The sequence below is a fragment of the Mya arenaria genome, chromosome 6 (genome assembly GCF_026914265.1).
Source record: "Mya arenaria isolate MELC-2E11 chromosome 6, ASM2691426v1".
Lineage (NCBI taxonomy): Eukaryota > Metazoa > Mollusca > Bivalvia > Myida > Myidae > Mya > Mya arenaria.
The window spans coordinates 83,120,569-83,147,809 of NC_069127.1; the positions used below are offsets into that span (position 1 = coordinate 83,120,569).

The 27,241-nt window shown below is 36.1% G+C and overlaps 2 protein-coding genes and 1 pseudogene across 2 annotated transcripts; 1 reads left to right on the forward strand and 2 right to left on the reverse strand.

The window, feature by feature from the left end:
• Positions 1–707: 707 nt before the first annotated feature.
• Positions 708–4,412, reverse strand: LOC128238103 (alcohol dehydrogenase [acceptor]-like). The gene is made up of 2 exons (XM_052953677.1): positions 3,988–4,412; positions 708–3,273 (listed from the first exon to the last, which is right to left on the reverse strand). Exons 1-2 carry the CDS (start codon positions 4,410–4,412, stop codon positions 1,878–1,880), a joined length of 1,821 nt encoding a protein of 606 aa, XP_052809637.1. The 3' UTR covers positions 708–1,877.
• Positions 4,413–13,507: 9,095 nt separating this feature from the next.
• On the reverse strand, positions 13,508–15,584 carry LOC128238104 (alcohol dehydrogenase [acceptor]-like; annotated as a pseudogene).
• A 2,406-nt stretch (positions 15,585–17,990) lies between these two features.
• Positions 17,991–26,466, forward strand: LOC128238105 (uncharacterized protein K02A2.6-like). Its single transcript, XM_052953678.1, has 3 exons — positions 17,991–18,276; positions 23,776–26,024; positions 26,329–26,466. Exons 1-3 carry the CDS (start codon positions 17,991–17,993, stop codon positions 26,464–26,466), a joined length of 2,673 nt encoding a protein of 890 aa, XP_052809638.1.
• The last annotated feature ends 775 nt before the right edge of the window (positions 26,467–27,241 follow it).

A 27,241-nucleotide genomic window follows, 5' to 3' on the forward strand; every position in this document is an offset into this window, starting at 1 on the left:
ACATTTTGAGTGCTACTGCAGTTTTTAAAGCGTTTAGTTCAAGACAGTCCAACGAATATCTAAGTGATTTTCCATAAAGCAATATTTTAAGGTACATGTGTTGTATAATGTTTTTTTTTTCAATACTGGTGTGTTTTTACAAACATAATGAAAATCTACAGTTAAATATTTGTACTCATCTTTTTTATAATTCACCATCTATTCGCTGTCTGGGATGCTACCTTAATATTAGCCTTAATACAAGTCTTTCATTGCAAGCTTATGTTTATATCTATTATCTGGAGCAGAGATCTATCCGGTGTACAAAATACAACATATTAACCCATTCGTATCTAATATCACATTAATATGAAATCGAATACACACAGATGAATAATTGATAATAAATAGTGAAGTTAATGGTATGGACAATATTTGGAAAAAGAAATACAAGTATTGTAGGCTTCTTTAACACATAACATGTATCTTGGTGTCGTATAAAACAAAACAAAAATAGAAGAGTAAGGACCCCCACCCCTCCTCCAAAAGACACACCACGTCTTAGTATTTGAACGCTGCAATTGCCCAAATTGACGTTGCAATTTGTTGACGTCCAGGGCAAAACCGCATTATATGTGACGCTTTCACCTTGATATGTGACATTCGTGTTTACACATGTTAGTGTATTATCATTACATTTGACAAAATTGTCATTCCCTACGCTGGGGTCAACATTACATGTTTTAGTTTTACCATGCTGTATGACACTTTTCTTCATACATGTGAAGACATTTATTATGTTACGGTCTTATCATTATAGTACATTATATGTGACAGAATCACCATTTCATGTGTTGAAGTAAACATTACGGGTACTAGAGTCACCCTGATTTGTGATACCACCTATGCATGTGACGGTTTCATAATGTACGTGCCAGAAATGTCATTTTGTGTGGTGGGAACAACAGTACGTGTGATAGTTTTACCCTGATGTATGACACTTTTATTTATGCATGTGGTGAAACTAACATATGTTTTATCATTATATGTGACAGAAAAGTCTTTAGTGTGGTGCCACCCACACCGTTGCGTAATATATATTGTTTTTCGACATACTATAAAATAACACAACATTGATAACATAAAATGGGCATTTGGAAGTCCATATAACGCTTTTAAAACACGCGCACGTTGGTTTCTTTATCATATCACACTATTGCAAATAAAAACCCAATTAAATCTAAAACAGCAGTCACGGAATAATTTGATATTAGGTTTGATAACTACAAAGGAAACTGCAGGAATATAAAACTGTTCATTATGTCGAATGTTTTACACAACGGAGAATACATAATCCGAGCTTATAATATCTAAATAAGTGAAAACATGTTTGATTGTTTTCAATATATTTGAACATCTAAAACCAACCAGCACATTTTTTTTGCTTTCAAAATGCCACTTTTTATTTGAACCTTGAAATTTATGGTCAATTCCTTTGATTATAAAGTTGACCTTTTCTGCAATCATGTAAGTCGGAGCATTTATGTTTCTGGGAGTAAAATTGGGTAAAACAGAGGCATCCATTTTTATATGAAAAACTACAGAAACAAGCTCAGTAGCCAACAGTTTGAACATAAACCCCATTTAATTGCACAGGGGTAAACGCAAAAGACATAGAACACAAAAACAATAAATCACAAGCAAGAAACATGGAACAAAATTGCAAAATTCCACATACAACACAGTGCAGGTATACTATATAAAAAACTAAGTATGTTTATGTTTAGGTATGTTTAACATTGAAGGCTCCTGATGCCGTCCATACGCACCTTGGGACTGATGATAGAGTTGGAATCATTTCGTGAACCACCAAGTGATTTATCTCTGACGCTTAGCATTCATTTGCCAACGTTATCATGTTTATTCAACTTCCTGCGTAACTCAGCAACACTATAAATTCCTCTAATCATATCCGCAGCCTTTTCTGCAATCATGATTGTCGGAGCATTTGTGTTACCAGAAGTAACATGGGGCATGACAGAGGCATCCACCACTCGGAGGTTCCTGATGCCTTTCACACGCAACTGGGGATCGACCACTGAAGTTTTATCGTTTAGTGAACCCATTCTGCAGGTTGAGGTCGGATGATACAGAGTCGCAGCAAAGTGTTGAATAAAGCACTTGAGCTGTTCGTCTGACAGAAATTCATTGTGACTACAATGAGGCACGTTTAATCGGCTGAAATCCGCTCCTATTTCGGCAAATGGTTTTGTTTTGAGCAGTTCTATACCCTTTCTTATGGCTTCTATCATTTTCCGAACATCTTCCTCGAGATCAAAATAATTAGGATCAATATTTGGATAATCGAAAGGGTCATTACTTTTCAACGATACACTTCCTTTACTTTTTGGGTGAAGTAATATTGTCGCCATAAGAAGTCCGTCAGTCCATGTTTCAGGAAATAACCCTTCAGATTCATATCCTAAAACCCTCGCGTTCTCAGATATTGGTAATGCTGCCATTAGATGAAACTGTAGATCAGGATACCTGGTTTCACATGTTGATGATTTTATAAAAGCTGTCCCAGGTAACAATGGTGCTGATAGGGGTCCTTCACCGAATACCATATATTGAGCAATTGATGAAATAGACTCCGCTTTAGGTCCAGTAAATCCTTCAGAGGAATTTATTGTCGTCGGAATAAAAGAGTAAATGTGATCTTCCATGTTTAGTCCAACAGGTAAATCCAAAATAACCGGTATATTAAATTTTTCTAAATGCTGCTTCGGGCCAACGCCAGACAACATCAGAATGTGCGGAGAACCAATGACGCCTGCACAAAGAATTACCTCTTTATTTGCAGAAACAACATGCTTTCTATTGTTTTTAATGAATGCAACGCCCTTTGCTAACTTCTTTTCGATTATGACCGTTGTAACATGCGCGTTGACGACTACATGTAGATTCGTTCGGCCCATTGCTGGTCGTAAGAATGCAACCACCGTGCTTACACGTGTACCATGTTTTACATTAATTTGACTTTCTGCAAAACCGATCTGTTCTTTACCATTGTAATCGATCTCTTTGAATCCTAGCTGTTTTCCTGCGTTAACAAAACGTTTCCCTAATGGAGAGTCTGACTTTTTCGTTACCGCGAGTGGTCCTCCGGAATTATGGTATCTTGAATTCTTGAGATCATCCACACGCATGTCTTCAGATTTCAGGAAGTATGAAAGAATATCTTCATACCCCCAGCCGTCGCATCCTAGCTCTTTCCATTCATCAAAATCATGCCTACAACGAAAATATAACTGACAATCTAGGCCATATACAATATATAGGTGAACTAGTTAAATATTGTTTAACCTCAATTTTCAAAAAAATTAGTTGTCAACCAATAGTTTTTGCAGCATTAATTAAATTAGATACTTTTATGCTTCAAACAATGCCTTATTGATGTTCTGTTTTAAGTTGTAAGACTGATTATTTTACCCTCAGTTAAACGTCTCATATATGTACACTTTATATACAACAAAACAAAGTATGCGGTATGAATATCCAATTCTTTTTACTACAAAATTCTTTAAGCGACGTTTTAAACATTGTTTTATATAGACATACCGACTTTCCATTCATCAAAATCATGCCTATGATGGATATAATTGATAATGTTGGACATTTATTAGTGTATTATTGAACTAGTTACAGTTAGTCCGCGAAATTCCAAAACTTTAATTGTCGACGAATAATTCTGTTTTCGCTGTAGTTTGATTTTCTATTTTTAGATGTTAGATTGACTATTTTCCTAAGGTTAATCGTATCATTTATGTATATTTAATTTACAACATTTCATAGTACACGATATGTATGTTACAGTGTCCGATTACAGGTACTTGACGAACCATGTAATTTATTTGGGATTTACACTTTGTCTGTTTAAGTCACTACTATTGCATTCTTTAAAGCAATGTTTCAAATTATTTTTTTTCAAGTTTTATATAGACATACCGACTCCCTCTGACATATTGCAATGCGTTCAGATTATTGGATCCTCCAATGCCTTTCCCTCGTGGCCAGAAGTGTCGGTTCTCACCACCTAATTGGGAGAATCCGGAGTTTTTCTGTGGTGTTGTATGATAAGCCCAGTCCCACGCTGTGTTAAAGACTGCCGGCGATGCAACCGGAATAGATATGTTGATGTTTCCGGTTTCCTCCCCACCCGCCTCAAGTAGCAGGACCCTAATTTCCGGGTCTTCCGACAGTCTGGATGCAAGCACGCATCCGGCGGAACCACCGCCAACAATTATATAATCATATGTTGAGTTTACATTATCCACTGTAAGTTTTGTTTGTTTCATAGACGTATATCTGTATGCTATAAACGCAATAACAGCAAGAAATAAGGAAATTCGCGTTGCACCTGTAAGCTCCATTGTATGCACTGTTTATGTGTACGCGATAACGGGTACACCTTAACATTAGTTCAAATACAATTACTCAAGTGTGAATGTTGTTCAAGCGTGGCTCATCGAATAAATCTTTAAAATGAACATGTGAGTGCCGGTTAGGTGGTTGAGAGGACGGGTTATTTAACGCTCATGAATGTCCCTCTCTAAAGGTACAAGGTACAGGCTCAAATCCAGTCGACTTTGTTCTTTCCTTTTCAATCAAGTATTTATAAAACAGGAAATGTTGGTAGTAATGAACCTCTTCTTAATGGCTTAAATTAATGTGCATGCTTCGTTTTTGAAATGATGTTTTACACAAATCGAAAAAAGTCATTTAAAAGTGATAGAATATTGCGATGTTATACTAATTTCATTGACTGGTATTCAATGTTAAGTTTATGACCAATACACCTTTTTGACATCTTAATCAATTCAACTTTGCCCTGTATAACTACATAAACTCTGCAATTGAATATGTATGTTTCTATTGATAGATTACATATGATAATCCCACTGGCTATAAACGGATAAGTCCCTCGTTATCAACACTTTTTAAGCGTACTGTATTATTTCCCGACGATATATTAAGTCTCATTTACGTAATTACTTTATCCAGGAGTGTTGGGATAAGAGTGAGGTTGTGCACACAAACTGGTTTAAACATTTACATTTTACTGACAGTTCCAAGGCGGTACCTAACAATTTTTGATTAACATACCTATTTTTTATACATATTATGTATGCACTGTGCTGTTTGTGGAGTTTTGTGCTGTTCTTCTATGTTTATTGTTTGTGATTTTATGTTATGTGTCTTTGGCGTTTACCCAGTGTCACTAAACCGGGTTTATGTTTAAACGTTTTGCTACTGAGCTTGTTTCTGTAGCTTTTTGCAAACATATTCATACAGGCAATACCAGCTCATTAAATTATTATTTCATTAAATAAATAAAATTGCAGTAAACATTAGTATCCTTCGAAGTGTGTTGTAGTGTTAATAGTTGTCGAGTTTCAATAAGATAAGAGTGATGTTGTGCACACAAACCGTTTAAAACCCCCAGTAAATTTACATTTGACTGACCGTTTCAAGGCGGTACCTTACACTCCTTGATAAACATACCTAGTTTATATTTATGTAATATGTTTGTGGAGTTTTTGTGCCCTTATTCCATGTTTCTTGTTTGTGATCTTTCGTTTTTGTGTTCTATGTCTTTCACGTTTACCCTGTGCCACATGTTTGTGGAGTTTTGTGCTGTTCCATGTTTCTTGTTTATGATTTTTTGTTTATGTGTTTTATGTCTTTCCCATTAACCCTGTGTCATTAAACGGGGTTTATGTTTAAACTTTCGGCTACTAAGCTTGTTTTTGTAGTTTTTCACATTAATATTAATGTTACACTACTGATAGTGTGTGTATGTCACCGGCGGAGAACAAATATGGCGCAAACATCAGACAATATCTGCGGAGAACCAATTATGAGTGTATGGCACCGGTTCGAATCCCGTATAGGTTTTTCTTATTTGAGACAAAATAATGATTTCAGACTATTTCTTATTGCAATATTTAGTGAATAAATTATTGCATCAATAAAAATCAACAAACAAAAACAAGCATTGAAAAAAATCATCAACTATCTGCGGAGATCCAATGGCGCCAATATCAGACAATATCGGCGGAGAAAAATTATAGCGCCAATATCAGACAATATCGGCGGATAAAATTATGGCGCCAACATCAGACAATATCGGCGGATGACCAATCATGGCGCCAACATCAGACAATATCGGCGGATCACCAATTATGGCGCCAACATCAGACAATATCGGCGGAGAAAAAATATGGCGCCAACATCAGACAACATCGCGGATAACCAATCATGGCGCCAACATCAGACAACATCGACGGATCACCAATTATGGCGCTAACATCAGACAATATCGGCGGAAAACAAATACGGCGCCAACATCAGACAACATCGGCGGATAACCAATCATGGCGCCAACATCAAACAACATCGGCGGATAACCAGTCATGGCGCCAACATCACAACAACATCAGACACTATCGTAGGAGAACCAATGGCGCCATAATCGGCAATATCGGCGGAAAACCAAATGGGACAAGCATCAGACAGTATTTGCGGAGAACCAATGGCGCCTGCTGAAATAATGATATCACATTCAACAGAAGTATTGTTGTCCTACACGAAGGCAATGCTCATTGCTGCCACTTTCATTTTCAGTACAAGCATTATATAACATGACCTCAAACTAACTGCAACACAATTTCTTCCAACTGGGTTATTTTCTTAAGTATGTCCTGTATAACATATTAAAAGTCCTAAATGAAGGTATCAAAGTCGGGGGAAGTATTCAAAAGTACGGAAATCGGTGGTGGTATTTCCCCCGTTGCCACCCATGTTGAAAAGGTGATTTTTGCATATCTGCTTGTCTGATGCCCAAATAAATGGTTCAGTACTATCAACTATCTACCAGAAACTTTGGTTAATATGAGATATGAATTCGGATGCAGCTCCTTCTTTTACACTTGTTTGATTTAATATTTAAAAATATTAGCATGAGAAAAAAGATTTTCATAGCACTATTAATAGGCAGAAATGTAAGTTCATAACTTCATTATTTAATACTTTAAGCTGTTGTTACAATATTTTTCTAGCTTCTTGCCATTGCGTTATATTTGAAAGATAGATTAGTCCTTACAACACATTGTATAATTTGTGTCCGTATATTTGCATAGCCTGACTTTTCGGATACATTTTCTAATAATAGCCTCATTTTTAACCTTTAATTAAGTTGTTGTTCACTTGCATTTTAATGGGCAACTAATAGTTGTATGGTTTTTTATTATAATTTCTTAATGATTTTGCAAGATTTTGATACAAACTTTTTACTTTGCAAATTATTTAAATGACCTATTATTTTTATAATTTTTGAAAGAAAAGTTACATTGACTTCTATATACAATGTTATACTTTTTTATTGCAACATTGTCAAAATTGTCATTTTGGATGATGCAGTACCTGGCAACTCAACTAGAATTCGGAAAATAAACTTAGAATGGTCCAATGTTAACTGATACAAACAGTTACTGTATGAATTATCATGTTTTATACGAAATCTACTCGGATGTATGTGCAGTAAAGGTGCAAGGTTCAGGTGGAGCATCCAGATGGCTACCTGAGGTTTTAAAAGGGAAAGAGTGGTCAGAAGAAGTGATCAACTATGATCTGGCCTCTCAATAAATCTGGTTATCGAGCAGGTATTGATGAATAGTAATAAGACCAGTGATGGCTTCACAAGAGGGTGAGGGATGACAGAGCAGCAGCGTGTATTATGGCTCCTTGCTATGCCACCTTGTGCTGAAGTCAACAATGCCATGCTAGAGCTAACAGGAGTCAACTACAACACTGGCGACTCATGACATATGCAAGACAAGCACGTGACATGAATGGGCAAACACATAGTTCTGAACCATCTCCTTGATAGAAACTTCTTACATACACATATTACTATGAATGTTGACAAAGAGAAAACCATCCGGAACGCCATCTTGGCTAGGATGGATATACAAACCATTGCTGAGTCCACATTCAAGAAGAAGGATAAGGCAACCACCTTGAGCTCTCAATTCTCAGTGAAGATTGGTGGCGAAGCAGTACAGGTAGATCCGCGACTTCTTTTTCAGCGGTTCACAGTTGCTGCAAAAGCTTCAGTGTTCAAGTATGGGCTATGCAGTAATCCACCAGCACTGTTTGACACCTCACTGCTGCTTCGACAGCCACATAAACTAGTGCTAGTATATGCCACATGGGCCCTCCTCACACCTGACCTTCCAGTGATCACAGGCCAAGTTCAGTATGTGCTGGATGGTGGTGCACATGTTCAGAGCATCCCATGTACACGTGGATCCATTTGTACATTCAATTGTTTAGTTCAGCTTCCATTTTTTGTAACAATTAGTTTGTTGTTTTATAAAAATGTGACATATCATATATATACCTATTTACCACTACATTTTATATAGTGTAACGACCTACGCAGTCAATGCAATCGTTTCTTAAAAGTCAGGGTGATGTTGAAACACAACGAACAACGAGTTGAACGTTTAACGGTTTATAGTGTGTTCTTGTATCTTCGAATCATGAACATCAAACAAATGTATAGTTATCAGATAACAGTTTCAGTTGCATGGGCTCTCAAATTTTCTATAGTTGGTTACAAATAATTATCTGTCGTTAAATGAACTTGTACCTTATGTGAGGTCAAACTACAAGACCTATCGAATTTATGTAAGGTCAAACTACTAGACCAATCAGATTTAAGGGTACTCTCAAACCCTACCAAGGTCTCCGACCTCAAAAGTCAAGCTCAGATAAACGAGTGTTCTCTAACCCAAACGAGCTATCCAATACTAGCTCAGATCCCGAAAGGAACGCTGTTTATATAGAGAACAGGAGATGCCCACGTGATCCAAACTGACCAATGGCGGCCGGACCAGTGAAACGTTCGACTAATCATCGGAGGACCTGTGAAACGCTGACCAATCACCGATGGCCGGAAGAACGCCCTGACAGAACAGAAGAACCTGGGCTGTCAGGCAGCCATGACAGTTTGATTACAATATTGAAACTTCAAGACATAAAATCAAGCAATAACGAAGTGGCTCAAAATATAAATGATTATTGTGGGACGACTATTAATAAATAATATTTATCTTATTAAGAAGATGATAAAACAGGTATACTTATCAGAAGTGGTGGAGAGGACGGGTTATTTAACGCCGCTCATGAATATGTAGTTACAGGCTTTAATCCAGTCGACTTAGTATTTTCCTTTTATTTTCAATTGAGAAAAAGTATTTTCCTTTTATTTTCAATTGAGAAATAAGTATGAAACAGAAAAATAATATGAAATGTTCCTAGTAATGAACCTCTTTTTTTAATGGATTAAACTTAAGTGAATTCTTTGTCTTTTTTTATAAATATTTGTCTTTCACAAATCGAAAACATCAATTAAAAGTGATAAAATATTGCAAATATAAATAATAATTCCATTTTGCTTGTATGCAATGAAATGATTTTAATAAATGCAATACACACTTTACAAACAAAATATACCTTCACATGGTTCGTTCCACATACAATTAGAAACGAAATAGTTTATCTCATTGTCTTATGACATAAACATCTAACTTCTAAACAGTGCTGTAAGAAGTATACAAGACGGGGATTTGGGTCACATTTATATACTTTCTGATGAACAAAAAAGGAGGTTGGATGTGAGCCTAAAGCAGGATGAGTTGATATGGACAATATAGATATACATGGACAAAGAGAGCGTCCATGTGCATTCACCAGTAATAATACTGAAAAGGGTTGAACGATTAAAAACACGATTAAAAAACTGATACGTTCCAGAAATACCGATTTCAAAACCACTATTAAATGGCTCTGTGACGAACAGGTACATTCGAATTTCAGTGCCAATGCTACAGAGTATACAATAGAGCCGTATGTATGGACAACTACAACGTTTCAACCTGATATTTCGCCTGCACTTCTATCCCAGAAATCTCCAGAAAGGGTCGAGGAATTAAAAGTTGGCATGATAATCTGCTTAACAATCACCTTTGCAAACCATTTGGCATGTTGGTACATTCAAAATGTGTGGAGAACATATTCGTTCAGAAAATTCAGAGGTATTCAGAAACGCACGGTGTGTCGAAAACTTTGCAACGTAGGGTATGTATGAATTGCCGAGGAAAGGGTCAACAGTTTGAGGGAATATATTCAAACGGGGATTCAGAGACTGAACTTTGCTGTAACACTGCCGGACAACTCAACATTTGATTTAGTTTCTTGGACTGTTCACTCAGTACATGATATTCCCTGCAAATCCATCATATATTCGAAGAAAAAGCAACGCGCTGGGTTAGTTGAGATACTATATACCGAAGAAATATAACGATCACAATGTTTTTGAAGGCGATATTTTGAACTTTACGTAAATTAACATTTTACTGATCGTTCCAAGGCAGTTCATAACAATTCTTGATAAACATCCCTAGTTTTTTATATAGTAGATATTTACTGTGTTGTTTGTTGGGTTTTGTGCTGTTGTTCCGTGTTTCTGGTTTGTGAATCTTTGTTATTGTGTTTTATGTCTTTGGTGTTAACCTTGTGCCATTAAACTGGGTAAATGTTTGAACTTTCGACTACGAGTTGTTTCTGTAGTTTTTCATATAAATGCTTTGAAAACTGTTGAAATGAATTTTTTTTACCATGAACAGATATGAAACCCTCGTGACGGAAGCTATTGTACAAAAATTAAATGGATTCTGGAAGCAATACAAAGCATTTCGGGGCAAAATAGTTAAAAAGTAAAACGAAGTATGTTGTCCCGTTGACGCAAAAAGTCATGTTTACACAGTTTCTCAAAAAGTGCACTTTTACATATTTGAATCAAGCACACCATTTTACATTTGGATATCAAAAAAAAATTCTTGAAGAAATAAAAGGATATTTTGCCTTGCGTCATGTAAGTGTACTCACCATAGTGTTTGTGCTAAAATTTCAAATTAAAGATCAATTTGAGTCTTAAATAATTAGAAATATATTTGAGAAAAAATACATCCGAAATAAGACTGATGACTTTTTAAGATCGTTTCATGGTTTAAAGATATTTTTTTTAAATTAAAGGTAAATTGTGTACGTTCTTGCAGCTTTTTGACCATTTTACATTTGGATATAAAAAAAAATTTGAAGAAATAAAATGATATTTTGCATTGCGTCATGTTAGTGTACCTACCATAGTGTTTGCGCTAAAATTTCAAATTAAAGATCAATTGGAGTCTTAAATAATTAGAAATATACTTGGGAAAAAACACATCCGAAATAAGACTGATGACTTTTTAAGATCTTATCATGGTTTAAAGATATTGTTTTTAAATTAAAGGTAAATTGTGTACGTTCTTGCAGCTTTTTAATATTAAGCTTTTTGATCAACCATCAGCCATTAATGAATTTCCCGATAAAGATCAAACTTTTTTCATGACATTATACAATGTTTTAATGTAGAAGATATATTCAGGTATGTGATATTTTCCTTCTTGGACAAGTATTGAGTGACAAGTTCTTACATTAATAATTCGATTTCTTCAAAATAACATCTTAGATTGTATGCGAATATTGGTCCCAATTGTATGAAATATGTTATTTCACTAAGCTTAATAACTAACTTAAACTTGAGTAATCGAAATAAAAAAAATTCAGATTATTATAACCATTATTTACTTTAAACGCCTTAACTCTTTTTAACATGAGAATATTACAAAAATATACAATAATAATAAATAAAATATTGGGGTAGCTTGATTCTGTAATACAATGACTTAAAATAGTTCGAGTAATTTGGACCAGGTAATTCAAGTGACTTTGTCCCTTGTTTATATGATGTGTGTGCTTATTTGATCAATACTTATGTGACAAACTACAGAAACAAATTTAATCAGTCAATCTCTGTGTAATATCGAAGTAAATCAAATAACTTGTTTTGTTTCATCCATACTGGATTTGACCTTCTTTTAAATTGACCTGGACCTTCGTCTTTGATGATTCATATCGTTTCAAACACTGTTCGTTGCCTTGTGCTACTTCCATCGTGAAAACACGTGTGGGAATAATACACTCAAGTGCACAAACAAAATCGATCATATATAACGAACCAAAAGGTGTTTACCACCTAAAAGCTCCATAACACAGTTCTAAATAATAGTTTATAAGTGAGAGAAGCTGGTGTGTTAGCGGTGATTTGAGCTACTTTGGACACTGAACACGAGCAATGCACTATAAAAAAAATCGAGGGTGTGTATAATGGCAATGCTGATGACGATGTTCTATTGATCATGCTCAAAATTATTAAATCATTCATACCCCCCCCCCACACACACACACCCACACACACTCAACAACATGTATAATACACGTGCCCGCTACTTGAGCCTTTTGATATGTTTGCGTTGTTTATTTTTCTTATAATTCGTGAGCCTATAAAAGCTTGTTAATAAAACATGAACATGCCATTTTCAACGTTCTGTTCTTTATTCACAGGCTTTCTCTCTTTAACATGTGTACATTTGGAGTTCCACTGCAGTTTTTAAATCATTTATTTCTAGACATCCAAACGCAAATCTAAGTGATTTCACCAAGCAATATTTTAAAGTAAATTGTACATGTATTGTATAAAAATGTTCCATTTTATCGATATTGATGTCTTTTAACAAACATTATGGAAATCTAAAGTTGATTATTTGTACTCATCTTTTTATAATTCACTATCTATTCGCTTTCTTGGATGCCATCTTAATAATTAGCTTAACATAAGTCTTGCATTGCAAGTTTATGTTAATATCAATGCTTGAACAGCGATCTATCCGGTGTATAAAATTCGACAAAATAACCCATACTTATCAAATATCAAATCAATTTGAAATCTAATTGACACAGATGGATAACTGATGATTGATAGTTGAGTTGATGGTATTGCATGGTCATAAGTTATTATTTGGAAAGAGAAACACTATTAAATGTAGGCTTCCTTAGCTCATAACGAGTATCTTTGTGTCGTATAAAAAAGGAACGTAACTTAAATATAGTAATATATCACAAACATGTTAATTTCAAACAAACATGCTAACGTATAGACAAACAACACAACGCGTCGAGATGCCAGATATAGGAAAGTTTGCACTTCTTTAGGAACCCCCAAAACACACAATACGTATTAGTATGGAACGCTGCAATTACCCGATCTGACGTCACAACTTGTTGACGTGGAGGGAAACAGCATTTCCTGTCAACATAACGTGTGGTAGTTTCATCCTAATTTATGATACCTCTTTTTTACATATGACGGTTTCATTACATACGTGACAGAAATGTCATTTCGTGTGGAGAAAACAACATTACGTGTGATAGTTTTACTCTGATGTGGGACACATTCAATAAAACATGTGGTGTCACTTCTAAAATATCGGACGGTTTTATCAGTATTTGTGAAACGGTATCATGTTTCTTTCAATTTCCTGCGTAACTCCTCCACGCTGTCAATTCCTCTGATAATATCCGCAGCCTTTTCTGCAATCATGATTGTCGGAGCATTTGTGTTACCGGAAGTAACATGGGGCATGACAGAGGCATCCACCACTCGGAGGTTCCTGATGCCTTTCACACGCAACTGGGGATCGACCATTGAAGTTTGATCGTGTAGTGAACCCATTCTACAGGTTGAGGTCGGATGATACAGAGTCGCAGCAAAGTGTTGAATAAAGCACTTGAGCTGTTCGTCTGACAGAAATTCATAGTGACTACAATGAGGCACGTTTAATCGGCTGAAGTCCGCTCCTATTTCGGCAAATGGTTTTGTTCTTAGCAGTTCTATACCATTTCTCATGACTTCTATCATTTTCCGAATATCTTCCTCGAGTTCAAAATAATTAGGATCAATATTTGGATAATCGAAAGGGTCATTGCTTTTCAACGATACACTTCCTTTACTTTTTGGGTGAAGTAATATGGTCGCCATAAGAAGTCCATCCGTCCATGTTTCAGGATATAACCCTTCAAATTCATATCCTAGAACGCGCGCGTTCTCAGATATTGGTAAAACTGCCATGAGATGAAATTGTAGATCAGGATACTTGGTTTCACATGTGGATGATTTTATAAAAGCTGTACCAGGTAACAATGGTGCTGATAGGGATCCTTCACCCAAAACCATATATTGAACAAGTGATGAAATAGACTCCGCTTTAGGCCCCGTAAATCCTTCAGAGGAGTTTATTGTCGTCGGAATAAAAGAGTAAATGTGATCCTCCATGTTAAGTCCAACAGGTAAATCCATGATAACCGGTATATTCAATTCTTCTAAATGCTGCTTCGGTCCAACGCCAGACAACATCAGTATTTGCGGAGTACCAATTGGCGCCTGCACTAAGAATTACCTCATTATTTGCAAAACAAAATGCTTTCTATTGGTTTTAACGAATGCAACACCCCTTGCTTCTTTGTTTTCGATTATGACCTTTGTAACATGCGCGTTGACGACTACATGTAGATTCGTTCGGCCCATTGCTGGTCGTAAGAATGCAGCCGCTGTGCCTACACGGGTACCATGTTTAACATTGATTTGACTTTCTGCAAAACCGATCTGTTCTGTTCTTCACCATTGTAATCGATCTCATTGTATCCTAACTCTTTTCCTGCGTCAACAAAACGCTTGCCTAAAGGGAAAACAGACTTTTTCGTAACAGCGAGTGGTCCTCCGGAATTATGGTATTTTGAGTTTTTCAGATCATCAACACGCATGTCTTCAGATTTCAGGAAGTATGGAAGAACATCTTCATATCCCCAGCCGTCGCATCCTTACTCTCTCCATTCATCAAAATCATGCCTACAACGAAAATATAACCAACAATGTAGGACATATGCAATATATAGGTGAACTATTTAAATATTGTTTAACCTCAATATTCCAAAATTTTAATTGTCACTGAATAGTTTTCGCAGCATTACTTCAATAAGATACCTTTATGGTTCAAACAATGCCTTATTGATGTTCTGTTTTAAGTTGTAAGACTAATTATTTTACCCGCTTCTATTTAAACTACTACAAAATTATTTCTTTAAGCGACGTTTAAAACATTGTTTTATATAGACATACCGACTTCCTCTGACATATTGTAATGCGTTCAGATTATTGGATCCTCCAATGCCTTACCCTCGTGGCCAGTAGTGTCGGTTCCACCTAATTGGGAGAATCCAGAGTTTTTCTGTGGTGTTGTATAATAATCCCAGTCCTATGCTGTTTTCCAGACCGACACCGATGCGACCGGAATAGATATGTTGATGTTATCCGTCTCTTCCCCACCCGCTTCAAGAAGCAGGACCCTGATTTCCGGGTCTTCCGACAGTCGGGATGCAAGCACGCATCCGGCGGAGCCACCGCCCACAATTATATAATCATATGTTGAGTTTACATTATCCACCGTAAGTTTTGTTTGTTTCATAGACATATATTTGTATGTTATAAACGCAATAACAGCAAGAAATAAGGAAATTCGCGTTGCACCTGTAATCTCCATTTCACGTACGGTACATGTGTTCGCGATTAAGGGTAACCTTTACACTACTTTTGACTTAATCGAAATGCGCTCTTCAAACATAATACTCCAGTATAAATGTTTTAGTCGTGCCTCAACGAATATAGGTTAAAATTGTACAAGTGAGTGCTGGTTTAGTGGTGGAGAGGACGGGTTATTAAACGCTCAGGCTACAGGCTCAAATCCAGCCCACTTTGTTCTTTCCTTTTAGTTTCAATTAAAAAAAAGTATTTATAAAATAGAAAAAATGATATGAAATGTTCGTAGTAATGAATCTCTATTTTTAATGAATATATCTACTGTTATATGGCTTATACTAAAATGCATGATGTTTTTAGAAGCATTTGTTTTTTTTCACAAATCGAATAAAAACAAATAGAAGTGATAAAATATTGCAAATATAATTAATAATTACATTGACTGGTATCTTTAATCAATTTAACTTTGCCATATATAACTATATAAACTCTGCACTTAAGTATGTATGTTTCTATTTATAGATTACATATGATAATCCCACTGGCTATAAACGGAAAAGTCCCTCATTATCAACACTTTTAAAACGTACTGTATTATTTCCCAACGATATATTAGGTCTCATAGTGATATTACCAGCTCATTAAATTATTATTTCATTAAATAAATTAAAGTGCAATAACCATTAGTATCCTTCCAAGCGTGTTTTAGTGATCATAGTTGTCGAGTCTCAATAAGATAAGAGTAAGGTTGTGCACACAAACTGGTTAAAACCCCCAGTAAATTTACATTTTACTGACCGTTTCAAGGCGGGTACCTAACAATCCTTGATAAACATACTTAGTTGTTTTATATATATAATAGTAAATGCACTGTGTTGTTTGTGGAGTTTTGTGCTGTTGTTCCATGTTTCTTGTGTGTGAGTTTTTGTTTTTGTGTTCTATGTCTTTCGCGTTTACCCTGTGTCTTTAAACGGGGTTTATGTTTAAACTTTCGGCTACTGAGCTTGTTTCTGTAGTTTTTCACATAAATATTAATGCAACACTACTGATAGTGTATGGCACCGGTTCGAATCCCGTATAGGTTTTTCTTGTTTGAGACGAAATAATGATTTCAGACAATTTCTTATTGCAATATTTAGTGAATATTTTATTACATCAATAAAAATCAACAAACAAAAACAAGCATTGAAACAAGTCATCAACCATCTGCGGAGACCCAATGGCGCCAACATCAGACAATATCATTGGATAACCAATCATGGCGCCAACATTAGACAATATAATTGGATAACCAATTATGGCGCCAACATCAGAAAATATCGGCGGAAAACAAATGTGTCGCCAACATCAGACAACATCGGCGGATCACCAATTATGTCGCTAACATGAGACAATATCGGCTGAAAACAAATATCCAATCGGTGGAAAGTATTTGAATGAACGGAAATCGGTGATGGCATTTCCTCCGTTTCCACCCATATATATGCAAAAAGCTACAGAAACATGTTGAGAAAGTGGTTTTGCATATCTGCTTGTCTGATGCCCACATAAATGGTTCAGTACTATCCACAATCTACCAAAAACTTTGGTGAATATGAGATATGAATTCGGAAGCAGTACAATGCAGGTCGCGGTTTTATTTTTCCTGTCAGCTCCTCCTTTACACTTGCTTGATTTCATATTTAAAAATATAAGCATAAGAAAAATATTTTCATAGCGTTCACTATTAATAGGCAGCAATGTAAGTTCATAACTTCTTTATGTAATACTTTAAACTGGTGTTACAATATGTTTCTAGCTTCTTGCCATTGCATTATATTTTAGAAATAGATTAGTCTTTACAACACATTGTATATTTTTTGTCCGTATTTTCGCATAGCCCCACATTTCGGATACTTTTTTTAAAAGAAGCCTCGTTTTTTTTTGTAACATTTAATTAAATTGTTGTTCACTTGCATTTTAATGGGCAACTAATAATTGAATGGTTCTTTACAACACATTGTATATTTTTGTCCGTATTTTCGCATAGCCCCACATTTCGGATACTTTTTCTAATAGTAGCCTCATTTTTTGTAACATTTAATAATTAAATTGTTGTTCACTTGCATTTTAATGGGCAACTAATAGTTAATTACTTTATGATTTTGCAAGATTTGAATACATACGTTTTACTTTATAATTGATTTAAATAACCTATTATTTTTAGAATGTTTGCAAGAAAGTTACATTGTTTTCTTTATACAATGTTATATTTTTTATTGCACCATTCACAAAATTGTCATTTTGGATGATGCCGGTACATGGGAACTCAACTAGAAATCGGAAATAAACTATGAACGGTTCAATGACATTTTTGTTTACTGAAACAGTTACTGTATGAATAATCATGTTTTATACGAAATCTACTCGGATGTATGTACAGCAAGGGTGCAATGTTCAGGTGGAGCATCCTGATGGCTACCAGAGATTTAAAGAGGAAAACCATGTGGTCAGGAGAAGTGATCGCCTATGGTCTGGCCTCTCAGTTAATCTTATCATCGAGCAGATAATGATGAGGAGTACGAAGACCAGTGGTGGCCTCACAAGAGGGCGAGGGATGACACAGCAGCAGCGTGTGTTATGGCTCCTTGCTATGTCAACTTGTAATGAAGTCAACAATGCCATACCAGAGCTAACAGGAGTCAACTACAACACTGGTGACACATGATATATGCAAGAAAAGCACGTGACATAGAATGGACACACACATAGTTCTGAACCATCTCCTTGCTTAGATCAAAGCTTGCGAAGAAGTGTCTAGACTGGGGTCCATACACATATTACTATGAATGTTCACAAAACAAAGACCATCAGGAACGCTATATTGGCTAGGATGGATAGACAAACCGTTGCTGAGTACACATTTTCTTCTTTTCCAGCGATTCACAGTTGTTTCAAAAGCATCATTGTTTGAGTATGGGCTATGCAGTAATCCACCAGTACTTTTTGACACCTCACTTCTGCTTCGACAGCCACATAAACTAGTGCTAGTATATGCCATATGGGCCCTCCTCACAACTGACCTTCCAGGGATCACAGGCCAAGTTCTGTATGGATGGTGGTGCACATGTTCAGAGTATCCCATCTACACGTGGATCCATGTGCAGTTTGTCACAAGGAAGTATGGAGAGACAACTGTTGTGTTTAATGGTTATGAGGGCACATCCACGAAAGCCATGATATATCAATGGCAAGCAAGTGGAACGACTTCACCAACCGTGACTTTTTATGTGGACATGCCTTCTACAATGAAGGAAGATGAGTTCATCGGAAACAACATTAACAAGCAACAGTTCTTAACATGCTCAGTGGCAACCTGAAGAAGAAAATCTGTGGGACATTTTATGCCCAGGGTGATGCTTATCTCCTCATATATCAGTAAGCAGTGGAATCTGCCACCACAACAAACACTATGGCCATTGGTGATAATACAGATCTGCTCATACTCGATGATGTTGTTGAAGTCTATCCCAAGCTTGCTGACGAATATTAACTCGATAGTTTTTTTATTGGTTTTTAAATAAACACGAGCTGTCGTTGGACAGTGCGCTCGTCTTTACGCGGCTTTATCTTACAAAGAAATACAATTAGTATGTTTTATGTAGTAAAGGAATAACTCAGCAAGTGAGATTAACAGCCTTTATTACTGCGTGAAATAGTTAACACAACATTTTATAAAACCGGAAATAGCATGCTTCGTAATAATAACCACTTGTGAAAATCACTCAATTATCAGCACTAGTTAACTCCCTTGTCCAAAACACTACAGTATGAACTAAAACGACTAGGTGATAGATCCTTATCTGCAGCTCTCTTACACCATGGAATGGGCGATTCCAGTGGCAGGAGGTTTTGACTAGGTTTTTTTTACTAGACTGTCTTTAATTACTGATCATAACTAGAATAAGGGTGATATAAAGATAGATTGATGGATGGATGCACGGAGGGACGGACGGACACTGACGGACGGACATATGGAAACGTTTATATATTTAGACTGTCTATTAACACATTATCACTAAATTTCTTGTGTTAAACTGAACAGTTCTGTTACCTTTGTATATAAGTGGACCAGAAAAGCAAAATTTTGACAAGTTGAGGCATTTCAGTTGGCTCTATGTCATTTTTTATATAAAACACTAAGCCGATGAAGTGGAAAAACCTTATTTTGCATTAGAAAAAATCTTAAAAGAGTAGGCAGGCCAGTTTTGTGGTGCTGTTCTATAGACACCATTAAAAGCTACAAGGAAAACTTTACTTGGTCAAATTATTCCAATGCATAAGGAAATAATGGCTCTTCAAAGGTTTGCGGCTTAACATTTGAGGGAAATGGCTGTTTCTGCTTTTTATGAAAATACCACAGGTGCTAATACTTGTCTCATTCATTTAGTGTTTGATATATCATTGCCAAACTTTCAGTATGTGTTGCATATAGCCTGAAGCTGAACTATAGGAGTTTTGAAGTCTGTTTCTGAAAAAATGTTGCTTAATGATATAGAGGAAGCTTTTGGAGGGGTGGCCTATTTTAAATTGTTATAAATTCTTAATTTATACAGCTATCTGGTTGAAATTTGGCCAGTTGACAGTGCTTAGCCATAGAATATTGGTGTTTGAGTATGAAATGTGAAAATCTTATATTACATAATATAAATTAATAATATATAATTTTCTTATATATTTTTGACATTTTTAAAAAAAAACTACTTTCACTTTCAATTTAATGTTTGGAAATAGTTCCAAATGATGGTAACTAATGAATGAAAGCCTCACTTTCAATTCCAAAGTATAAATGGAGGGATTTTTTTAACATAGGAAGCAGACCCAGGAGGAACTGTCTGTTGAAGAACCCCCCCCCCCCCCACCAAGCTGCCCACCAGAGGCCAAGCTGTACTTGGTGTTTGCCAACATGCTGTAATTTGTAAGTACTTCAAGATAATATATTAGAAAATGGTATCCAAACTGAAGTACAAAGTGAGACAGTTTGGTCATAAAAGCCCATTGAGACTGTTTGTTCCATTCCTAAATGAATTTCTTTCATGTTGTCAATCATTTCTGATGTGGCTTTGATAATAATATTATTTTCTAATGAAACTGCTGACTTGTATCAGTCTTTGGTCTGTATTGTGCATCTATTCACACATTTTGTTTGCTCTTTTAAGCAAACATTACAATAATTGCAAATTCTATAAGCAATTAAACAAAACTTACTGCACATAGGATGCAGAATGATGTTTTATTTAGTGTGCATATGATTTTCAGCTTATGGACAAGAAAACATATACTTTAACAATCACAGCAACACAATGAGATCCCAATTTTAAAGAAATAATGCCACCTTTCATTAATTCATTAATTCATTCTATCAATCATTCATATATATTCATTAATTCATTCATTTATTCAATTTATTCATTGAAAAACTTGACATTTCTCAAGGCAAAATAAATAAAAAGTGAGCAGCTTTCATAAAGAATAGAGCCTTTTCCCTTAATGCATTAAAAAACACAACCTTAATACAGTATAAATGTTTTAAAAACCCTAATTTATTGCTTATTTTAATAGCCAGCCTGGTTGCTGTAGCCACAGAGGAATTTTCAAGGACAAGAACCAGTGCTGGTAAAACTGTGGTCTCGTGTGGTTTTCCATACCGGCTCTCGGCAAGGATTTTCAAGAAAGGAATACCATCTCCAAGTAAGAAGAAATTCTAAGCATGTCTGGTTTGAATGCTTGCAAAATGCATCTGGGTACTCAATAAGATGAGATTTACCTTTGAGTTGTTAAAAACTGATTGCAAAATGTCCAAAAGACTATATATTCTATTAAATTTGTCCTGAAAATCTTTGAATTCATGAACTTTTCTGCATATTTATCACATTTATGACTATATTAAAGGTTGTGTATGCCTCAAATGAGTGTTTACAGGCCTTTTTCAAACTTTAACAGTAGTGGCAGATAGTTTTATTTGTGTAAAACATTGCTTTTGTGTCTTGCTTGCAGATCATGATGTGCCAATAAGCTCCAGTTAGCTGCGGCCTTTTCCCCAGGCGGTAGTCCTGCAATCTGAATCCAGGAGATGCAGCTCTGAATCCAATATTTCAGAAGAATGAAGATGTTAGTCAACTCTGTAGTGCTTGTTTGTGTGTAAATGATTCCAATGAGTGAGATTTATAGCAAATCAGGTGTAAATAAGCATCTTATAGACAATAGTGAAGTGCTGTACTCTGAATTTAATGCCAAATCTAGCCTTCAAAACAGATTCTTAAAGTAATTTTTTTTTAAAAATGGGCATAATAATGCTATCTCTGCATTTTCTACATCATGTAGCCACCTCATACATGAAAACACTAGCAGTTGTCATGAATCTTTAAGTTTTGGTGTGTTTTTTGCCATTTCCTTTGTTGCGCCATTTGTCCCGGAAGCCAACAATTTGGCATATAGTGTTGTTTAGACTGTCTATTAACACATTATCACTAAATTTCTTGTGTTAAACTGAACAGTTCTGTTACCTTTGTATATAAGTGGACCAGAAAAGCAAAATTTTGACAAGTTGAGGCATTTCAGTTGGGCTCTATGTCATTTTTTAAAAAAAAACACTAAGCCGATGAAGTGGAAAAACCTTATTTTGCTTAGAAAAAATCTTAAAAGAGTAGGCAGGCCAGTTTTGTGGTGCTGTTCTATAGACACCATTAAAAGCTACAAGGAAAACTTTACTTGGTCAAATTATTCCAATGCATAAGGAAATAATGGCTCTTCAAAGGTTTGCGGCTTAACATTTGAGGGAAATGGCTGTTTCTGCTTTTTATGAAAATACCACAGGTGCTAATACTTGTCTCATTCATTTAGTGTTTGATATATCATTGCCAAACTTTCAGTATGTGTTGCATATAGCCTGAAGCTGAACTATAGGAGTTTTGAAGTCTGTTTCTGAAAAAATGTTGCTTAAATAGGCTCAAGACCACAGTTATCTGCCCCCCGTTGACCAAGATCCGGATGTGAATACAGAAACAAAGAGTGCTTGTGTTCAAGTATCAATATTTTATTAAAATTGAATGAAAAAGAAGCAAAAAATGTTCTTTTTGCAGAGAACTTGACTGAATTTGACACTCTATTGCAGAAATTGATAGTTTTCAATGTAAATATTGGAAAAATCATAGCTTGTGGAAGTCTGAAAATTAGTTGTTTGTAGCCGATTGACTCCCTGGCGGAAGGGTTATGTATTTGAACTCAATTTTGACAGTCGGGTCAATGGTCAACATGGTGTTTTCTTGTGATTATATTTTGTGTCTTGAATTGTTCTAGAGATGCCATGTCCTTGTTTTTCAATTGGGGTGTGTATAAAGTCAAAAGCCAGGTTAGTGTCTATATGAAACATATAGTAAAAATAACTGTGGTCTCACGCCTGATATAGGACGTGGAAGTCTGTAGATCAAAACCGTTTGGACACAAGCCGATTACACAGCGCCGTCAGCAACAACGCCGACCAGTGACTTCATCTTCAAGACCGGGACAAGGACCACCGAGACAAGGACGTTCGTGCATGAACTGTGCAACTACACATACATTCGGAGCGTGCCCGGCAAAAGGGAAACAGTGTCATAACTGTAACAAATATAATCATTTCGCGAAGTGTTGCAGGCATGGAAATAACAATGTGAATAATGTTGACGATAACTTTGAGGAAATAATCTGTGGTATCCAAGAGCACAACATTGACACGGTAAGCACAATTTGTTCTACCGATCGTGCACTAGTCTGTCTGTCCCTTGGCCCAAAACAATGTCCTGTAAATTTCAAAATTGATACAGGAAGCGCAGCAAATATTCTTCCACGCAAAGATTTTCAAGCGCTAGGTTTAAATTCCCCGTTAGAGCCCCCCTCTGAACGATTGACATCCTATACAGGTAATCGTATTCCAGTTCTAGGAAAAGTTCAATTGTATTGTAAATACAAAGAAAGGTCAATCAACACATGGTTTTATGTAGTAGATACCCCTGCTGTGCCTCTCTTGAGCCTGAAATCTTCCATAGATCTAGGTTTAATCAAACTGATATGTACCATTGATAAGCAATCATGTGAAAGTACTGGTCAAGTGTTAAACAAACAACAGGTGCTATCTGATTATAAAGACATTTTCACGGGAATTGGTGTAATTGCAGGGTCTTGCAAGCTTCATTTGAAGCAGGATGCTATCCCTGTTGTGAATCCTGCAAGGAGGGTACCTGAAGCATTACGTAACCGACTTCATGAAGAACTGAATCGAATGGAGAGCGATGGCATAATCGCCAAGGTTAACACCCCGACTGATTGGGTCAACTCCCTTGTTGTAGTAGAAAAACTAAAAACTGGTCAATTGAGAATATGTCTAGACCCAAAAGCATTGAATGAGGCAATACGTAGACCGCACTACCCTATGCCGACACTTGACGACGTGACAGTACAGTTAGCTGGTTGTCAATACTTTAGTCTTTTAGACATAACTCATGCTTACTGGAGCATTAGACTGGACGAAGAGTCGTCATATTTGACAACGTTTAGCACCCCGTTTGGTAGATACAGATTCACCAGTCTTCCTTATGGTCTCTGTTGTAGTCAAGATGTATTTTGTCAAAAAGTAGACGAAATCTTTGGAGACATGACAGGTGTCAATGCAATTGTTGACGACATATTGATATATGGTCGGACAAGAGCAGAGCACGACAACAATCTGAAAGCAGTACTAGACCGTGCCCGCGACAAAGGCATTCGATTCAACGTAGACAAATGCCGCATAGGACTGTCAGAGATACCTTATTTTGGTCATATGGTTACATCATCAGGGCTGAAAGCAGACACAGCCAAAATAGAGGCAATTGGGAAAATCAAAACACCCAAAAATCGTGCAGAGCTAGAGACATTTCTTGGTATGGTGACATATCTACAGAAATTTGCCCCAAATCTCTCCGAAATTACAAGCCCAATGAGAGATTTACTTAAAAAGGACATAGAGTTCGTCTGGGACCAACCTCAAATTAACGCATTCACAAAGGTCAAGCAGGTTATCACAAAAAGCCCAAATCTAGCTTATTTTGATCCAAAGAAGCCAGTTTATCTTGAATGCGACGCTTCTATGAATGGAGTGGGTGCAGCCATTATGCAAGATGGTCGACCCATAGCTTATGCATCTAAGACATTGACGCAAACGGAACGCAATTATGCAAACATTGAGCGTGAAATGCTAGCCATTGTGTTTGCATGTCAGCGTTTTCACCAATACATATATGGTAGACATGTAATTGTACACTCTGACCATAAGCCCTTGTCTGCAATCATGAAAAAGCCTTTGCATGCAGCACCACCGCGTTTGCAGAGGACGATGCTTAGTTTGCAAAAGTATGACATTGACGTAAGACATGTAAGCGGGAAAAACGTTCCCATCAGTGATCTCTTGTCACGGAAACCTATGTCAGATAGTTCCGAAATAAAAGGTCTTGACCTACATGTTCATACCGTGCTTTCAAGCATGAGATATACTGACCGCAGTATTGAAAATGTGAGAAAGGAAACAAAGACCGACCTACAAATGCAGGCATTGAAACGGACTATAGTTCAAGGATGGCCAGATTCTAGATCAGATTGCCTAGAACTGGTGCATGAATTTTTCAATCACAGGGACGAATTATCAGTTGCCGATGACCTAATTTTCAGAGGTCAAACCTTGATCATTCCCAAGTCACTCAGACAGCACATGATTGAGCAAGTACATTTAGGTCATATGGGCACTGACAAAAGCCTACAGAGAGCCAAGGACGTGATGTTTTGGCCAGGCATGAGCAAACAAATAAATGACTTCGTTTTGAACTGTAAAATTTGTTTGTCACGCAGAAACTCAAATCAAAAAGAGCCCATGACAACCCACGACATCCCAAAAGGACCATGGCAAGAAGTTGCCACTGATTTGTTCCATTTTGATGGAAATGAGTATTTACTTGTCGTTGATTATTATAGCAGATATTTTGAAATAGACAAGCTGCCTGACACAAAATCATCGACTATTGTCAGAAAACTCAAATCACGTTTCAGTACACACGGAATACCAATGCGTATTTTCAGTGACAATGGACCTCAGTACACATCTGAGACTTTTAAGACATTCGTCGATGCGTGGCACATTGAACATGTCACATCAAGCCCACGACATCCAAATTCTAACGGACTTGCAGAACGTACTGTACAGACTGTAAAACGACTGCTAGTAAAGGCCAAAGACAGTGGTCATGACCCATATCTAGCATTGCTAGAATACAGGAATACACCGATGTCAGATTGTAAGCAATCACCTGTGCAATTGCTTATGAGCAGAAGAACAAGATCTGTTTTACCTACAACAATATCTCATCTGCTACCTAAACCTGTAAACTCTAAAATGGTAAGGTCAGCCATCCAAACATCCAAAAGAAAGCAAAAAATATTATACGACAAAAACGCAAAACCACTTTCAAGGTTGCAAGTTAATGACTTGGTACGATTTCAAGTTGGAAAGATTTGGAAACCCGCTTAAGTAATCAGGATACACAATGACCATTCTTATGTAATCCTAACCCCTGATGGGAGTAGTTACAGGAGAAATCGCCGATTCCTGTTGAAGAGTAATGAGCGATTAACAGAGATAAATGATTTCACACCCAATGGCCAGAGATCAGTCAAGCACTGATAATGAAATCAACCCACAGGTACCCAGCTGTGCCAACTCTCAGCAGTCTAATTACCCTGAAGAGATTCCCCAAAACTCCCCTGCCCCTTATCAGACACGATCTGGTAGAATAGTGCAACCAAGTCAAAGATACAATCACGATGATTGGGTTAAATGAACTGTAATCATTATAAATCAATTAATGCATGAATATACTGTCAATAATATTTTCTATGATATTACATAGATTGTGCAAGATTTAAAATGACAAATACATCGATTCATTTAATAATTAATGTGTAACAATGATTTCTTTTATTTACATGTTTGGAATATTATTAACTATAATATTTACTTTTTCTTTTTAACAAAACAAGAGAGATGTTGCAGATTCTAGAAACAGACTATACTTTATATCTTATCTCTTTGCATGCTGAGTATTCCTGGTCAGTCTGTTGGTGTACATTTCTTAGCGTATTTCATAATAAATAGTTAGAGCACACTTGTGTTTCTTATTTATTAAATCACATTAGTGAACATTGAACACATACACTACAAAATGAAAACAAAACATTTTCCAGGAAGCTCATTTTACGGCAAACAGTTCAAAATACATTTGAACGGTGATATAAAATTTTATTTATGTTCGAATAGTTGTTTTTGTCTGTAATTTGTTTGGTATGAAAGCAAATGTTCGAACATTCAGCTTCGAAGATCAGGAAAATGTTTGAAAAACGGGATAACCGGTAATAAACGGTAAGTTGTTAATTTCAAATTATATATTTATTTAAATTTATAAAACATTTCTTTAATTTAAAAAAATGACATAATTTACAACAAAGGATTTTAAAAGTAGTTCTGAAAGTTGATATTTTCACTCCATATTTTGCAGTGAAAATATCAAATTTATATTTTCACTGTTGTTATTTCACTGTTAAAACCCATATTTCAGC